At 39.7% G+C, this 17,114-nt stretch overlaps 2 protein-coding genes across 2 annotated transcripts; both read right to left on the reverse strand.

Moving 5' to 3' along the window:
* Positions 1-481: 481 nt before the first annotated feature.
* LOC134647488 (uncharacterized) lies at positions 482-10,625 on the reverse strand. The gene is made up of 6 exons (XM_063501840.1): positions 10,438-10,625; positions 8,812-10,345; positions 5,735-5,801; positions 4,146-4,269; positions 2,941-3,078; positions 482-2,125 (listed from the first exon to the last, which is right to left on the reverse strand). Exons 1-6 carry the CDS (start codon positions 10,444-10,446, stop codon positions 482-484), a joined length of 3,516 nt encoding a protein of 1,171 aa, XP_063357910.1. The 5' UTR covers positions 10,447-10,625.
* Positions 10,626-12,516: 1,891 nt separating this feature from the next.
* Positions 12,517-16,850, reverse strand: LOC134663089 (uncharacterized). The gene is made up of 5 exons (XM_063519417.1): positions 16,696-16,850; positions 15,954-16,169; positions 14,434-14,570; positions 13,783-13,893; positions 12,517-12,633 (listed from the first exon to the last, which is right to left on the reverse strand). The coding sequence occupies exons 1-5, from the start codon at positions 16,843-16,845 to the stop codon at positions 12,576-12,578; spliced, it is 672 nt and encodes a 223-aa protein (XP_063375487.1). The 5' UTR covers positions 16,846-16,850; the 3' UTR covers positions 12,517-12,575.
* Positions 16,851-17,114: the final 264 nt, after the last annotated feature.

Raw genomic sequence — 17,114 nt, forward strand, 5'->3', positions numbered from 1 at the left:
AATTGGCGTTTGCGTCTGCACGTCCTGATTTGATCGGACAATTTCATCAGATTGGCGAAAAATCGTCCTCGTCTGGGCACGTCTTTATAAAAACTGAAAATGGTGTACCTACTTTAATTGGAATATATGGGTTCTCGAAAACGTCTGTAGAGTTAGACCAAGCTAAGTTGGCAGCGGTTTTGATAGGTCAGACCACGGCCAAACCGTGCAAGATTTATTTAAACGTCATAAATTCATGTGCCATGTCAGGTAATGGGATGTTTTAGGTATGAATAATTAAGACATTTTATGCTTTACACTAAGTTTGTTTATTAATTCACATACACGATAAAAGTGGCGTGACACATGACCGGCGCATAACAAAAGCGGATCTGACGACGCACCCTCCTTCTCAAACCTTCCGCTTTCGTCCCACGCCGGGCCTATGTGTAACAAATTCCTTACACTTTATTCATGAAAAGTGTTATTTCTTTTAAATTTCTTAAGAAAAGATTTTTTCTTTTTTTGTTTTCTTCCTGAACGGGGTGTTTAGGAATTCTTTTGCTTGCCGCAGAACCTTATAAGCATTCCTCATCGTTTCCGTTTGCTTTTTTTTTATCTGGCCTTCAAATTCGCTCAAGCACTTTTGTACGTCAAGTATTTTGTTGGCGATGTCGAGTCGCATCGGGTTGCGATCGTGGCCTTGGTTTCGGGGCTGGTTTTCTAACAGCCGCGAGTAGAACCACGACAATCTTTTCGTCATGTTGATAGCCTTCTCAATTGGCCGCCGGGATTGCTGTTCTGCAATGATAGACATCGGATTGAAATCCGTGGATTGAATATTCACTACTTCTTTAACCGCCAGAACAGGTTTCGGTTGTTGGTCAATCTTCTTTTTCTTTTTAGTTTTGCTCGGTGAATTTGTTTTGAGATTAAGTGGGCGTGTGGTGTAAAACTTTTTGACCAAATCCGCGTAGTCGTTGCGCGCCAGAGACGTGAATATGATTTGGTAATGTTGACTTATTTCCGAGCGTAAGGGACGGGGTACCTTTTTATTTCTGATGTTGATGATTTTTTCTTGCAAAGAGTAGAGCGCAGTCATACGCTCGGCTCCTCCGGCTAGACCAGCTTGCCCGAGGAGCACCATGTTGAGTTTCTTAAACATATTATTTAGTCTTTCTCTGTTTTTATCCAACTGCAAAGGACTTACGACCTTCTGGTTCTTTATAGTCTGATGACGGTTTTGCAAATAGGTTAACTCTTTGAAAATCGCTTTCGGGTCACCTATCTTATTTTTGAGCATCTCGAAAGCGGCGTTAAGTTTGCGTAATGCGTCGTTTTTCTTCTGGGGTATCAGACCGATTCTTGCTTGTGGTTCTTTTTCCACGCCAGCCACGGGAGTCACGGGTTCAGACCTGCCGCTCCACGCCCTGAGCTCTGAACGAAAAGCCTCTTGGTCACCTACCGTGCCGACTACAGTTAGGAAAGAACTAGTATTGCTGTATTGAACATCCACGTTGAATCTGTCCATACACCGATTGAGCCAATCTTGGCCATCCAGCGTGGATAATCTCTTCATTGCATCAAAAGCCATATAGATGCGAGCCGATGTTTTGACCTCGCTCGTGTCGGATACCTCATTGTCCTGAATTACCTGGCCGTTGCTGTCCGTATTCGTCCCGACGGGAATAAAATCGGGCGCCTTCTCCGCCTCAGCATTATTGGCTTCCTTCGGTTCGCTAGCGGGTGCACTTTGAGAGTTTTTCCTCGTCCGATTTCCACTTTCGGAATTTTTCCTCATCCTCGAGTTCCATCCGTCCTCGGATTTTTTCTTCGGACGATTTTGTTCATTTTCAGAAACCGTCCTCGACCGATTGAGATCGCTGTCAGAAATATTTCTCCTCTTATTGGCATGCGTCTCGTGCGTGGTGGGTGACTTGGAGAGCCGCTTGTGGGTCTTGGGTGTGTCAGTGGGGGGGTAGAGGCGGAAGTAGCGCGCGACGTGGGGGGTGGGGACGGGGAGAGAGCAGAGGGGGAGGAAGGTGCGGCAGGTGTGAGCGAGATGGCCGCGGCGGGTGCAGCCGCTACACTGTAGCTGGTAGAGCGGCTTTTCTCCACATTGCTCCAACGGCATGTTTTCGTCGATCTGTAACAAGAAATTTATCAGTAAAAAGTTTTGTCGCCACAAACATATACCGGTTTTTTCACATCACTAGTAAAAGTGGCTCGCACTAGGCCTCGATTTATGATTTATTTATTAGTTTATTTTTTGTTTTTGTGTTTTATACTACACATTCTGTTCTACAGGAAAACCCCTTTTTTCCTGCGTACACTAAATTTTGTCAGATTTTTTTCGATTAACTTTTTGTCCTTTGAACGCCAGGCGTATCGTGAACGTTGTCGGAATATGTACGATGGTTGATATTGTGCTGCAGCCGCGCGCGTCAGTTGACGTGTTTGGCGGTCAAAGGGTTAAAAACCGGCCAAGTGCGAGTCGGACTCGCGCACGGAGGGTTCCGCACCATCAACAAAAAATAGAGCAAAACAAGCAAAAAAACGGTCACCCATCCAAGTACTGACCCCGCCCGACGTTGCTTAACTTCGGTCAAAAATCACGTTTGTTGTATGGGAGCCCCACTTAAATCTTTATTTTATTCTGTTTTTAGTATTTGTTGTTACAGCGGCAACAGAAATACATCATCTGTGAAAATTTCAACTGTCTAGCTATCACGGTTCGTGAGATACAGCCTGGTGACGGACGGACAGTGGAGTCTTAGTAATAGGGTCCCGTTTTTACCCTTTGAATAGAATAGAATAGAATAGAATACTTTATTGCATATCACATTACAAACATGGATGGAATCGAACATAAAGGTATACATGTGACACCCTGCAAGGGCACGGCAATATAAGAGGGCTAGAGGTGCTTTGGGTACGGAACCCTAAAAATGAGTGTGGTACCGTGGCGTGGTAGCGCCGCCAGGTGTCGGGGCAGTGCGAGGCGGGGTGGCCGGGCCGGCCGCACTCGGCGCACGTGAGGCCGCGCCACGGCGCGCAGCTGCGGCACGACGTCGAGTACATGAAGTTCGGGGAGCCGCACTGGAATAACATATAACTGGTCAACCAAATCTTGTCAGTAAAAAAAGGCGCGAAATTCAAATTTTTAATGGGACGATATCCCTTCGCGCCTACATTTTTCAAATTTGCCGCCTTTTTCTACTGTCAAGATCTGGTTGACCAAGTATACAAGGGGTTGAAAATGTTTCACTTGCACACGGCGCATGGGGCTTGAATAGGGAATATTACTGCAATGTTCTGCCGCCACAGTGAAGCACTAGACTCTAGAGCACCCCCTAAACCATGAAGTAACTTATACATACTATGCCTTAACACTTTCACTACCAGACAAAAAACGGCGCACTACCCCAGAGACCGGTCGTCTATAGCTGTGTATAAAACAACCCGCCCAGCGGGTTGTCCGGCATCTGAGCAAAGTTCACGAGCGCCCACTAGGCGGGTTCTCGGTAGTCAAAGTGTTAAACAGTTTTTTGACAAGTTTTCACTGTGACATTGATGCATCAAGGCGGTTTGTTTGCCTGGTGGCCTCCCGCGAAAATCGAAATTTCTTTATCTGCCTCTCTATCGATCGAATGTGCAAGAGTGATAACCAAACTTTCGATTTTCGTGTTTCGCGGTAGGCCCTGTGATTGTGCTAGTGACGCCCTCTACGCAGAGTTCTATTCCCTATTATTTACTTGAGTGGGCTTTTCAATAATGTTTATGGCGCTTGCACACGGCGCATCTAACTTATGCATGTTGAGTCGCGGCCTGTGCAAAGCTATCTAATAGTGCTTGCACACGACGCATGTAGCTTGCGTTGCGTATGTTGAGACCGGGCCACATGCTCTTTATGAGCTACATTGCACCATGATGTTGTCCCTTTCCACCGCATGACACGTTCTCTTTTCTATGCCTGCAGTCGCAACATTCGAACAATTGAATAATGTATCACTGCGAGTTGCGAGTCTTTGAGTTTTCCAAGGCTACTATAGTACGGTAAACTGGGGAGACTTTGAAATAATGAATAATGCTAATTTAGTGGCCGTTTTAAAACTATCAAAGTATCCCCAAAATTTCCTAAAGTCACCTCGTTTTACGGTACTCACGTTGACGCAGATCTTGCGAGGGCAGCGCGGTTCATAATGGCCAGTGTTCCCGCACATGTAGCACACGGCCGGCTTCAGGCGGCACGTGTCGTCGCGGTGCCCGACGCGATTGCAGTAGTTGCAGCTGAAATGTTTTAAGAATATAAGAATAAAAATATTTATTTAAAAGGAAAACCCACATTAATTTCCACCCAGCCAAACAAGACATCCGTGCCAGGCCACAACAATTTCTTCATATAAAGGTGTACCACGATTCCGACTATCGGATCGTCCGGCCTGGGAACGAAATCATAAAACACCCGATAGTCGGGTTTTCGGCACTGAATGTGTTAACTTTTGTCATTTTTTAAAACAGTTCTTATTCGTTCGTTTTTTATAGCATTAGAAAGAACTAGAGAAAGAAGGTACACAATCTTGACGTGTCTTTTTATGAAAAAAAAAGAATAGAAAATCGATTTTTAAAAATGAGTTTGTATTACTTATGAAAGCAAAAGAATGTAAATAATCGTATTCGCTAGGTGCACGACTGGTGCTGCCCTCATTTTGGCAGACTTTCTACGTTAAATCTTATGGAGTAAAATTAGTTCAAGCGGCTGCCGCTAGTACTAATGTCAGACATTCCATAAGATTACCTGTATTTGTGACGATCAGCGCCACTTCCTCCTCCACCGACTGCGCACCTTGCCAATATGATTTATAATTATTGTTACATATTTGCTGTCACTTATTTTTCTTCTTCTAAATCTCACTTCCTGGCTAAGGCAAGACGTAAAACTTTAGACAAACCAGGGGCGGTAATTCGTAAAGCCCCAGTTCGCATATTTATGGCCCTCACCTTCGGTTCGGGCCACAAACACCTGCGATCTGGAGCATTCACGAATTCACCTCCCTAGGTATGTAATGTACTATCAGATAGCCGTTTTGCCATTAACACACAGAGCCGAAGTTTTCTAATTATGTGTGTTGCATATCTTAACATCGCAAACGAAATTTACTCGGTCATATTTGCGCAATACAACAGCCAAGTGTGTTGGGAAATAAAGTTGTTCAGCAGACCTTCACGAAGTTTCATAATTATCATTGTGATAAACAATTGCACGAAAATATACATATTTGGTTTTGCTTGCGAACAATCATAAGTAATCTAAACCCATAGAAATTAGGAGACTTCTATACTTCATTTGTTTAGCATTAGAAAGAACTCCACAGAAGAAAGCGTGCAGCTTTCATCAGGCTCTTTAATTGTTAATAATAATGGAATTATCTAATTCTAATGTAGCACGGTCAATAATTGTAACCTACTTAATAATTTCACCGCAAAAAGTGCCCGATTTGGAACCACTGGCTTACTTCTGTGAAGTTCTTTCTAATGCTAAAAAAAATGTAGTATAGTACCATCTAAGTAATAAAATTTAAAAATAGTTCCTTATTATTTTTCATCACCAAACTAAATAGGTACACACGTATACCTACTCTGACAAGCCATCTTTGTCAGTAGAAATGTAGGCGTGAAGGATTGATCTCCCATACAAAATTTGAATTTCGCGCATTTTTCTATATAAATATTTTTTTCGGATTATAATACTTACGTGACTCTCCTTTTCGGCGGGTTTGGCATTCTGTCCTTTGGGTCAATCACCCACAAGCTCTTATCTCCTGAAATAGAAATAACTGTGTTATATTTAAGTTCGGCCTTTAGTAAACAAGGCTATATATAGCCTGACCAGTAATATATGATAATTGTCAAGAGGGCGCTGTTATTCTCATGTATAGGGTGACAATTCAGTGTAGTATGAAAAAATTAGTTCCAGTGAAATTCCGCAACATGGCGCAACCTCAATAGATCCTGGTTCACCTATAAAATACAATGATTCAGAAAACTGTTAAACATTTGTATCTTGAATGTTCTCTTCTTTTAGGAAAGATTTTTTTTATTCTGAAGTCATAATTTTCGCGTGATTCGCGTATTTTTGGTTGATGATCAAAGATTAGTCTGTCAGTCGTGGCTCACTCCGCGATTTCGTCGCTTTGCTACAGGTAGCTAAAAGTACATCTGTTCCACACCAATTTTGGTGGCTAGCCATAAGCCGCGCGTGGCGCTGTCGCCACCTAGCGGCCATATCTGTGCTGATCGTAACAGACGCGTTTTGTTAGAGAGTGAGTCTTCTGTACCTAGTACTATTATTTATTCTGTGCTTCTGTTTTAAAACTCGTCCCCGTTTTTAGGGTTCCGTACCCAAAGGGTAAAAACGGGACCCTATTACTAAGACTCCGCTGTCCGTCCGTCTGTCACCAGGCTGTATCTCACGAACCGTGATAGCTAGACAGTTGAAATTTTCACAGATGATGTATTTCTGTTGCCGCTATAACAACAAATACTAAAAACAGAATAAAATAAAGATTTAAGTGGGGCTCCCATACAACAAACGTGATTTTTGACCAAAGTTAAGCAACGTCGGGCGGGGTCAGTAACTCAGTACTTGGATGGGTGACCGTTTTTTTTCTTTTTTTTGCTCTATTTTTTGTTGATGGTGCGGAACCCTCCGTGTGCGAGTTCGACTCGCACTTGGCCGGTTTTTTTTAGACTCTTGTAATTGAATTAAGTCATAAATCGAGTTCTCTTCAACTTATTAGAGACCCTGAAACCTTTTGTTTGTAGATTTTATTAAGCTCCTTTCAGAAAACTCGTTTTTTTTCGCACAAAACTAAAGAATGCATTGTCGTTATGGGTTAGGTTAGGTCAGTGGGGCGACCGAAACTGCTCCTTTCGGGCATTCTCGGTTCCGTTCGGCTCAGCATTGCTACGAGCAATCATTAGGGTTGGCACAATATTAACAGACTGGTATCCAAGGGGCTGCAAACGGAGTTAGAGAAGACTGTATCAAGATGGGAGGATAAACTAAAACGGATGGCAGGCCCCAAATGGAGGAGAGAGGCCTTTGCTAAGCGGCATACTGAGTTAAGAGATACACTCTAGTCTCTTACTCAGCATAAAAGAGCATATAGATAGGTACAAACCAGGGGCCCATTTCTCGAACGATATTAGACTAATATTATTAGTCCACGAACTGTCAAGTCGTATGGGTTACCATGGCAACACACTAACAATATTAGACTAATACCGTTCGAGAAATGGGCCCCTGGATAATTTTAACTAGTAAAACTTTTAAACCAGTGTCAAATTGTGCTGGTAACCATGGTAACTCCAGGTTTAACCGATTAAACCCAGGGATAGTTGTATGGTGCAGAGATGTAGGATCCATTATGTTGGACTTACAAATATTTCCATGTTACATAATAATCCTACAACCATTACTGCTTATCCTTATCACTACAATAGGCCTAATTTTCATTTATGGTATCAATCGATCAGGTTTGTTTTTAGGATCAAATGTCTATATGGGACCCATTGCTTTAAAGTAACACAAAAGTCAGAAATTGTAGTCAAAGGCCGACAGTCACACTTCACTCGCGAAACGCCCTAAACAAAACGGTAAGGGAACGTGACGTTAAGGTCTCTGGGAGCCCATCTTGTAGTATGGACAAAACAAGAAAATTGCGTTTTTGTCGGTGAAATATTGCGTTTATGTATATTATTATTATTATTAAAGCCTTTCTTATCCGAACTGTTAACATTTCATTTAACCACTATATGTGTATATATATTTCTACATGCATGTTCGTAAGGTCTTTTTGACCTAGGCCTCTTCCGAATCGCCTTTTTCTAATATATTTAAGTATTTGTCCAACATTTTCTTCCATTCTTGTCTATCTATTGCCCTTTCTTTCCAGTCTTTTCCTATTGTTTCTATTAGGTCTTTTTCCCATCTTGTTTTTGGTTTGCCCTTTTTTCTTTTACCAATTTTTGGATTCCAATTTGTTGCTATTTTTGTCCATCTGTTGTTTTTCATCCTGGCGATGTGCCCTGCCCAATTGTATTTTTGGTTCAGTAATAGTTGCTATACAACATTTTTTTGGATGAAATGTAAGGAATCTAATGGTACGCTTACTTTTATCGTTTTTGGAAGTTAAAAAAAAATTAAATTTTGAAACTTTTAGGTCCTGTATTTTTGTAATTTTTCTATATTTTATTTTAATATCCACATTATTGTGATAAATTGCTCGTTTGCTACCTATTTTACTAGATTTGGTTATAAAATTCAACATGTGTCATCTTCCCTATTAGGTAATGAGAAGCTAACAGTATTTGCTATTAGTTAATGATAATCACTTGTTAATGATAAGTCATTAGACAGAACAAATGTTTTCTTTACACAAGTCTGGATTTATATTTATTAGCTAGCTATTGTTGTAGGATATAAAAATAAAAAATACATATTGTGTTATGACATGCCGACTGTTTGTAAATATTTGGATAGCTATTGTTTTGCTTTTATCATCTTCTAATAGCAATCAATATTATAAGTGTGAATGTAGCTGTGTCTGTCTGTTACCTTTCCACGCTTAAACCACTGAACCAATTTACGATGATTTCCTCTGATGATGGAGGTGTCCAATTGGCAACACATAAAACTAAAATCTGTTATTCCGAGATTCAAATGTTGATATGAAATTAATTATTAGTAATGTAAATTAAAAAAAACTATTGCACCATATTTACAAAGATATATGTTAAATATTATATTAAATCAAAAAGAAAACTCACGTGACATGTTCTTCTGAATCTCCTGATGGTTAAAGTTCTCTCCGCCCCAGCTTTCATTGTAAAACTTGTCCATCTCGGCCCGCAGCGTGGTCAGCGAGTACCGCCGGCGCTTACACACTTTATTCTTCCCCTTCAGGTTGTCAAAGTCCAGGTCTTCGTACAATATCTGTGGCACTTTTGTTGAACAAAACTCTCCGAGCTCTTCACGAGTTGTGTTCTCAATGCTGTCTCCATATTCATGTACGTCTGAATAGCCAGATATATTACCGATAACAATGTTTTCTTCAATCTGAGTACTATCAAGTGTAGTGTAGTCACTTGTCAGATCTACAACAACCAGGGTCTTGTCTGTCACATTTATAGTGTTGTTTGATAGCTCTACAGATATATTTCTGTCGGAACTATCATTTTCATTTGCTTTCTTTTGTGGTGCTGGCTGTTTTCCCACTTCCTTGATTATTTCACACACACTTGAGTCTGATTCGTAGACATCAGCACTTGGAAAGCTTTTATCCGTAACAGCGTAAGCATCATGATTTTTATTTACGTCAATAGCTGACTGATTGCTGTCAGAATCGTACACATCTGGGTTTGGAATGATTTTCTCAGACACAGTATAGGACTTTGTCTTCGGTTTCTTGTTTTTCGCTTTACTCTTTGGTGTGGCAAAGATGTTATCTGTATTATTCAGCTCCTGAATAGACGATTCAGGGTTGATGGGAGTGGATGTCAACCTCTCTTTAGATTTCTTCTTCTTCTTTTTCTTGGCAGGAGTTGAAACCCCAATAAGATCTGATCCGTGCAGGCTGAAATCAAAGCTTTGGCTGTCCGGCTGTGCAGAGGATATGTTGAGAGCTAAGCAGTCACCACGGATGAAATCATCAGACATTGATGACTGGACTGATGGAACCGGACTCGCTGACACATCTCTTGTATTTTTATTTGGTGACTTGTTTTCTTTAGAACTGTTCTTGTCTTTTTCTTTGATATTTTTATCATTTTGGATAATCAGCTCATCTTCATCAGAGCTCTCAATAGTGATGGTGGGTTTGGGTGGTAATGCAACTTCAACAACTTCGTCTTCATCGCTTGATTCCAGCTCGAAAACCTTCGGTCTTTCATCGATTTCTAATATTTCAACTGTTTTTGTATAATTCTGAGGTACGGTGTTCTGTAATATGAACAGGCCAGCGGGTGGTGAGTCGGGTGCGTCTTTCTCCTCTTTCGGCTTTGGGTCGGAGACGGCAGCGGCTGCATGACTTTTGTTGACGGGCACAGGCGTGTTTTTGTTTACAACTGCAGGTGTTTTGTTGTTGGGCGTGTTTCTGATGGTCGGAGCGTCTTTAGGCGTGTTTACTTTTTGGAAAGCGCTGTTGTTATTTGTACGCCAGTAGCGCCTCACGGTGCTTCGCGGCGCTTCGTCAACACGCGGACTTGCGTCATGCCTCTGTTGTGCGATTTCATCTGCTTGCGTCCCGTCTACATGATGGATCATAGCATACAGCCGCTCCTCCAAATCATTTTCGTTAAGTTCCTGCAAAAACGTGATTGCAAAATTACCATGCAACACCAATGCTGAACCGTGTTGTTAAAGCACAATAAAAATATGGTAACCTACGAACTCACCTCTTCCATATTTCCGCAGCAAATTTGGGTCGAACAAAACTTTGCACGAAATGAACATAATCGAAAGCGTGTTTGATGTTACTTTTGAAGTGCTAAGAGCATTACAAGTAAATAAAAAGGATGTTTAATTATTTATTACGGACACGTCCTAATCGCACTCCATTTCGTGACAACTAAAATGACATTACAGATTTGGTGTTGCCATACAAAAAGCAAAATATCGTTCTCGTTTACGGATCTGCGGGTAACTTGTGTATCTCAAACATCTCTATACGCTAATAAAATACACTATTCAAAAAATCTGCATAAAATATTGTTTGACAGAAGGAGGCAGTTTTATATCTTTATTTATTCATCATATTACGATAGTATTAAAGGCAGTTGAGTAGATAAATATAGTCCGTCAACCAAATCTTGTCAGTAGCAATGTAAAGCAAACTAAAGTAGGGCAACACTCAAAGAGCAGTATTGCGCTAAGAAAAGCAGCAATGTACATCGAACCACCAGTTTTTTTTTTCCGCTGAGCGCGCCCTGCGTACGTCAATTCAAATTGTCACTCGCGGTTTATTGAAAAAAATTGAAACATGGACGGACAATTTAAAAGCGATGTTAAAACAATGTTAATCAAAATGATGAACAAATTTGAAGATATCAAAAACAACTGCTTATATTCTCTTTGTTCCCTATCTATGTCTTCTAAGTTTACTAAAATAAAATCATATCAAAATGCAGATAATTAGATAGTGCATATATTTGTTATTTACAATATAATATGCCACTTGTTAATGTAAATTAGTGTACTGTTCTGGATGAATATGACATACCTGTGTAATTTTTTTGATTGGTATATATTGTACAATATACATATTAAAAATAAAACAACTGATATTTGGGTGTTTATTTAATTTAAAGGTAAATAAGATAAGGGTCACTTTTCGACTTGGTTGCGTTGTACACGTACATAAACCGCCATAGGTAAGTATTGTCTGAAAAGATACTACCTACTACGAACGCCTTATATTGGGCAAGATTTAATCCTGCAACAAACATGTATGGATTAGGTAGATATTGCGAAAGAACGGCGATATAATCAAGGCTCTTAATACTGTTTATAAGGTTTACCTTTGTAAATAGTCACAACTGATTGCTGAAAATATTAGAACATGTGGGCCTATGGACGGTTTCCAGGACACAATTTATGGTCTTGTTGGATAGATTTAGGCATACGTTATAATTTTATTTATGCCTTTTAACCCTAAAACAAAAAAACTGAACATAATCTTAAAAGTTCGAAAGAGTTCTTCCAATACTTATCATAACCTCAATTTTTAGTAATGTTTACCATCAACGAACATGATTGTACATTGTAGGCCCCTTAGCTTTGCTTATTCTTATTTAATGTATTGGTATTTAATGGTGACTGCAGAAATATCTCTTGAAACAGAAACGATTCAGAATGAAAACCAAATGAAAACAAATAAGGTGACGGCTGTCATTCACGATCCACATTCCACAGATAAAACACAGATGACACGCGTTTTGGAATTATTTGAACACAGTGTTGCTAACCCGCGATTTTTCAAATTTGCCGCCTTTTACTACTGACAAGATTTGGTTGACGGACTTTAAATTTGAATATAATTTGGAGCGTTTAAAAATATTTCTTAATAGTATTTTTCAGAACCCGGATGTTATTGAATTTGGCAACATTCTCTGGAACCGCCAAAAGAAAAAATATCATTTTCTTAAATAACCTAAAATGCATAGCATATTCACGATTTATTTAAAATTTAATGCTCATTCATATTGTTGTGACATGTTCTTACACGTTGAAACAAGTTTGGTACACTAATCTAAAAATATGTTTGATTTTGTCAATACATACTTATTAAGTAGTATATGTAGATATAATATAATAGTGATCTAGGTAAGGTTAATAAAACAAAGTTGTATTTCATAATTTTATTGAAAACTTGTAAAAATAATACCTACCTACTTTACTAAAAGGATTAAGTATTTTACAACACAGAAACCAACATTAATTATAATTCTTTAACATATTATTTTCAACCGAGAACAACCCTAAAATATAAGCTACTATCTTGAATTTGATTGAGCCGATTAAGATAAATGCTAATTTAAGCCAAGTTTTTGAGCCATCTGCCAAGGTACTCGCCGATTTTGAGAGCTGCATTTCTGTAACAAACCAGACAAAGATTATTCGTTTTTTTAACATCTACTCCTCGCTAGATGGCGGTAGCAGTACGTATGGTTGCGTTCGATTTTTACAAATACAAAAATATAGCTGGTCAACCAAATCTTGTCAGTAAAAAAAGGCGCGAAATTCAAATTTTCTATGGGACGATATCCCTTCGCGCCTACATTTTTCAAATTTCCCGCCTTTTTCTACTGTCAAGATCTGGTTGACCAAGTATACAAATGCATTTATTTCATTACTTTTTACATAAGTTCTTAGTTTTTACGTAAGTTTTTTACATTAGTTTTAGGTTATTTTTCGCATGAATGATTATTGTTCGTAACAGTTTCACTAGATGGCGCTGTGAAACTGTTCGCTCATATAGTGTGTCAAAGGACTGTTTTATTTCAAACATAGATGGAGAGAAGTCATACTATCTTTGTCTTACACTAGTACGAGCACCCAAAAGAAAAGGATGAGTGTAGTTTTTTTTGTTCCTATTTATTGACAAATTGGTTTGACCATCTATAGATGGTCAAGCAAATCTTATTGTCAGTAGAAAAAGGCGCGAAATTCAAATTTTCTATGGGACGATTTTTCTACTGACAAGATCTGCTTGACCAGTTATATATATATATAATTATCGTCAGATGACAACCAAAACCATAGAGAAATGGAAATAAGTAAGGATATAGAGTGCTAACTCCATACATCAGTTTTCTTACCAAAACGCCGGTTATATCGTAGTCGACATCTAGCGTCAAATAGTGGATTTATCAGTACCGCTACTTGACACCAGATGACACGAGTGTCGCGACTGACGAAAAATGTATTACTAAAACAATTTACAACTAATATTACATGCATCAGAAGGAATTGACAATAGAGTTCCGGTTAATCCAGTTATAATATTAGCTGAACATTGTTGAGCATTAGGCTTTTCGTTCGGGACAGCTATTGTCAAGTAGCAGTACTGATAAATCCACTACTTGACGCTAGATGTCGACTATGAAAATAAGCAGCGTTTTGGTTACGCGCTGGTCAAGGGGTTTGGCATGTCAGGGTTCACATTTCGACTCATAGGAGCTTGCAACCGGGAGAAACGATACGATGAGTGAGATTGTTTTGCTAGTAACAAGTTTCGCTACCTCACGGAGAAAGCGGATGAGTGTGTGGTACATGGGACGAGCGCAGCGACCACGCGCTCCGCTGCCAATGATGTTGGGTGGCGCCCAACCCACACCGGACAGCAGTTGTGCCTAAAACGTAAACTGCAGAGTTCATTTCACTGTTAATTGAACTTAAATTATGACCTCTAATAAAAAACAGTCATGACTGATTCTTTAAAATGGGACTAATAATCCCAACGGCAAGCTTTAGGAAAGTGGATGTAAACATCTAAGACGAATACTCAAGTTTAAATCGTTTCTTCTATCATAAATTACAATTTTCTCTGCAAAGTAACATAGGAATAAATGAACTAACGTCATCCATTTTAAGTATTTTAACTCTCAGAGAGCTCTGAATTGACGGTGTTGTGGTTTAATTTTTTACTACTGAATTCCAACACAGGCTCCATTTTTTTCAGCAAACAAGAGATTAGCAAAAATCTTACTCATGATTTTATTCATGTTTTATTCCTTAATAGGTAAATTTAATCTAGTTTAACACCTGGTACTAGTGGTACTGGCCAGGAAACTTGCAAATGAAGCTAACTCTCGGCATTAAGTATTTCTCTATCGGCTCTATTTTTGAGCACCTCGGCTACTCTAATATATCTGATGGCGACTGTTATGTACCTATCAGCGACATGTTGCAGGCTGGCTCGCAGTACGGTGTCGAAGGCATCGCCGGCGCCGCTCATATCACTAGCTCCTGCGCACGCCCAAGCCACGCAGCCGCCGCGGTGCACACGCCGTGATAACGATTCTAATACCTGCAATCAATGGCAGCTTCTGTTTAGGCATGTTCGTATTTTTCCGTTTAAATTTTGTATACCTAGACTTATGCACAGTAAGACTTTGTGCTTGGGTTATCTCAAACTGAAAGTAATTTCACCAAAAATATTTGCGATACTGGAGGGAAGTGCATTGCCTAATCGTAATTATTCTACTTAATTTTACGTACGTTACTCAGATTATAAAGAAAACAACCCGTTTTTGAAGTTCATAATCATAATTCCATAATATTATAACATCAGATGTAATATTATGTTGTAGGTAAAACTTCGACATCGTAGTAGCAGAGATTATAAAAATTAGATATAGCTACTAGTTCCGATATATCACTTAGCACTAAGTGCAGAGACAGCGAGTCATTTCTAACAATGAGATGATTGAAGTAAAGACATATAATTATGCACTGACACTGACTAATAATGGGCGGCATATTAGTGATGGTCAAGAAAATTGCATATAATAAGATAGGCTGAGGAAAATTACAAAGGAATAGCTGATGCGTAATATCGTGATATACCCATACCTACTTCCACATTGCGTTATTAGATTATTCCGTTCATTTGTTCATACAAATTATTTTTGAGTATAAATTCGCATGCTCTTCATGCGGTTCTTTGTGCTTTCCTACCCTTAAATGTCATATTTAAAATTGCTAGTAGAGTAAACCTAATATCATATTTCACTTGTCACTTTCGTTCTATAACATGATTTCAGGACGGGGCAAACAGGTTTTTTTTTCCAAATCACAACAAAGAGTATCGCGCTAACTTTGCTGCTTTTGAACAGATAGTCTACCTGAATTGATTATTTAACACTTTCTAGGCTTCTTAGCCCTCAAGTAGTACTATTAATTATGTACCGAAAAAATGGGGTGAGTAGGCGCAAAACTGACATTCAAAACCTCGATAACATTTTATTTTTACATATGCAAACTGAATGGTGTAGGTATAAGTGTTCCGGACGTTTGTATTTTAGTTTTTATATTATTTTGGGTAGTTCCATTTCATAACTTTGACGATAAACAGGAAAACCCACCTCACCCCGTAGTCCCTCGTATTTGGGGTGAGTTGGGTTTTCATACAAAGGTGATTTTGGAAGATTGTTGGATCGATTTTTTTATTATGAGTACTATAGCTCCATTTTAAATTGGAATACATTATTTTTGTAGCAGTAGCCTTAAAAATCCATCTCACCCCCCTTTCATCCCTTCTCTCCCCATTCATAACTCAACTCTCCCCGCGAACCCTACTCACCCCATTTTACGGTAATTAGTTATCTAGTAGTACCAAGTTGTGTAAAATGAAACTCTACATATAAATATGAAAAGGAAGGAAAGGAAGGAAGGAAGGTCATATAGGTACCTTTAAATTATCATAAACATCTCTCGACACGAGATCCGCCAGGCCGTCCAAACTGTCAACATTGGCATCTTGCCCAACCACCACTAGTGCGTCGACTTTTCCCGCCTCCGCCTCCGCTTCCGCTCCGCTCGTGTCACTTGGCACGCTCACGACGCATCCACGCGATTCTAGCCGCGTTTTTATTTCTTTTCCTAACGCGCTTGTTGTGTTTGATACCTGAAATAAGATAAGACATATTTTAAAAAAAATCTTGAAATTACTTTCGATTCAGCTTACTCTCGGTTGCATCTTCAGCTTGCAATCTGTAGGTAACTGTATTGAACCTTCTCCCAAGACCACCTTGCATAACAAAACAACCATAATAAAGTGTCATTCATTAGAACGATCACGATCCTAGCTATAGTATACCTACTACCAATTTTTCAGTTCATTAAAATTTAAAACATTTGTTTTGTTCCCTTGAGTTTTCAAACAAAACAAAATCAAACCTACTTAATTCCTAATACACTAATATTGAAATGTCACTTAAGGGGCCCTCTGATTAACTGTCCGCCGGACGATATCGCCCTGTCAATTAGAACAAAAAGAGCTCCGAACAACTGACAGGCCGATACCGTCCGGTGGACTGGTAATCAGAGGGCCCCTTTAGTTTAGTAGTAGTTGGCGGGGCCAGAAAGATACGTTAGATGATGAGATATGTCGTGGTTAATAAAATGATATTTTATATTAAGGAATTACTTACTAGAACTGTGTGAACCGGGCGCCGCTCTCGCGCCCTCTGCCGGGCGCTATACGCTAGCAGTGCTGACGCGACTAGCACTAGCGAGCCACCTTCCAGCGTAGCGAGCAACCGCCATGCTAGCGACGTTCCGTTCTCCATCGATTCTGCCATGATTCTGGAAAAGAGAGTAAGGTTATGTATTGGTTACCTAATAAAACCTTAATCTAATCAGAAAGCGGCATTATGTCGAATTGGGGAACTCTGTCTGTACCTATCAGACTAAAGGCTTCGTCACACAGGCGCGTTTTCCCGCCGGGCCGGAAGCGGCGCGTGAGCGTTTTATATGTAAAAGCGGCGCGCCCCGCTCACGCGCCGCCCGCTAAACGCGCCTCTGTGTGACGAAACCTTAAAGGATAACTCACGCTAGACCTGGCCGGGGC

The sequence above is a fragment of the Cydia amplana genome, chromosome 4 (genome assembly GCF_948474715.1).
Source record: "Cydia amplana chromosome 4, ilCydAmpl1.1, whole genome shotgun sequence".
Lineage (NCBI taxonomy): Eukaryota > Metazoa > Arthropoda > Insecta > Lepidoptera > Tortricidae > Cydia > Cydia amplana.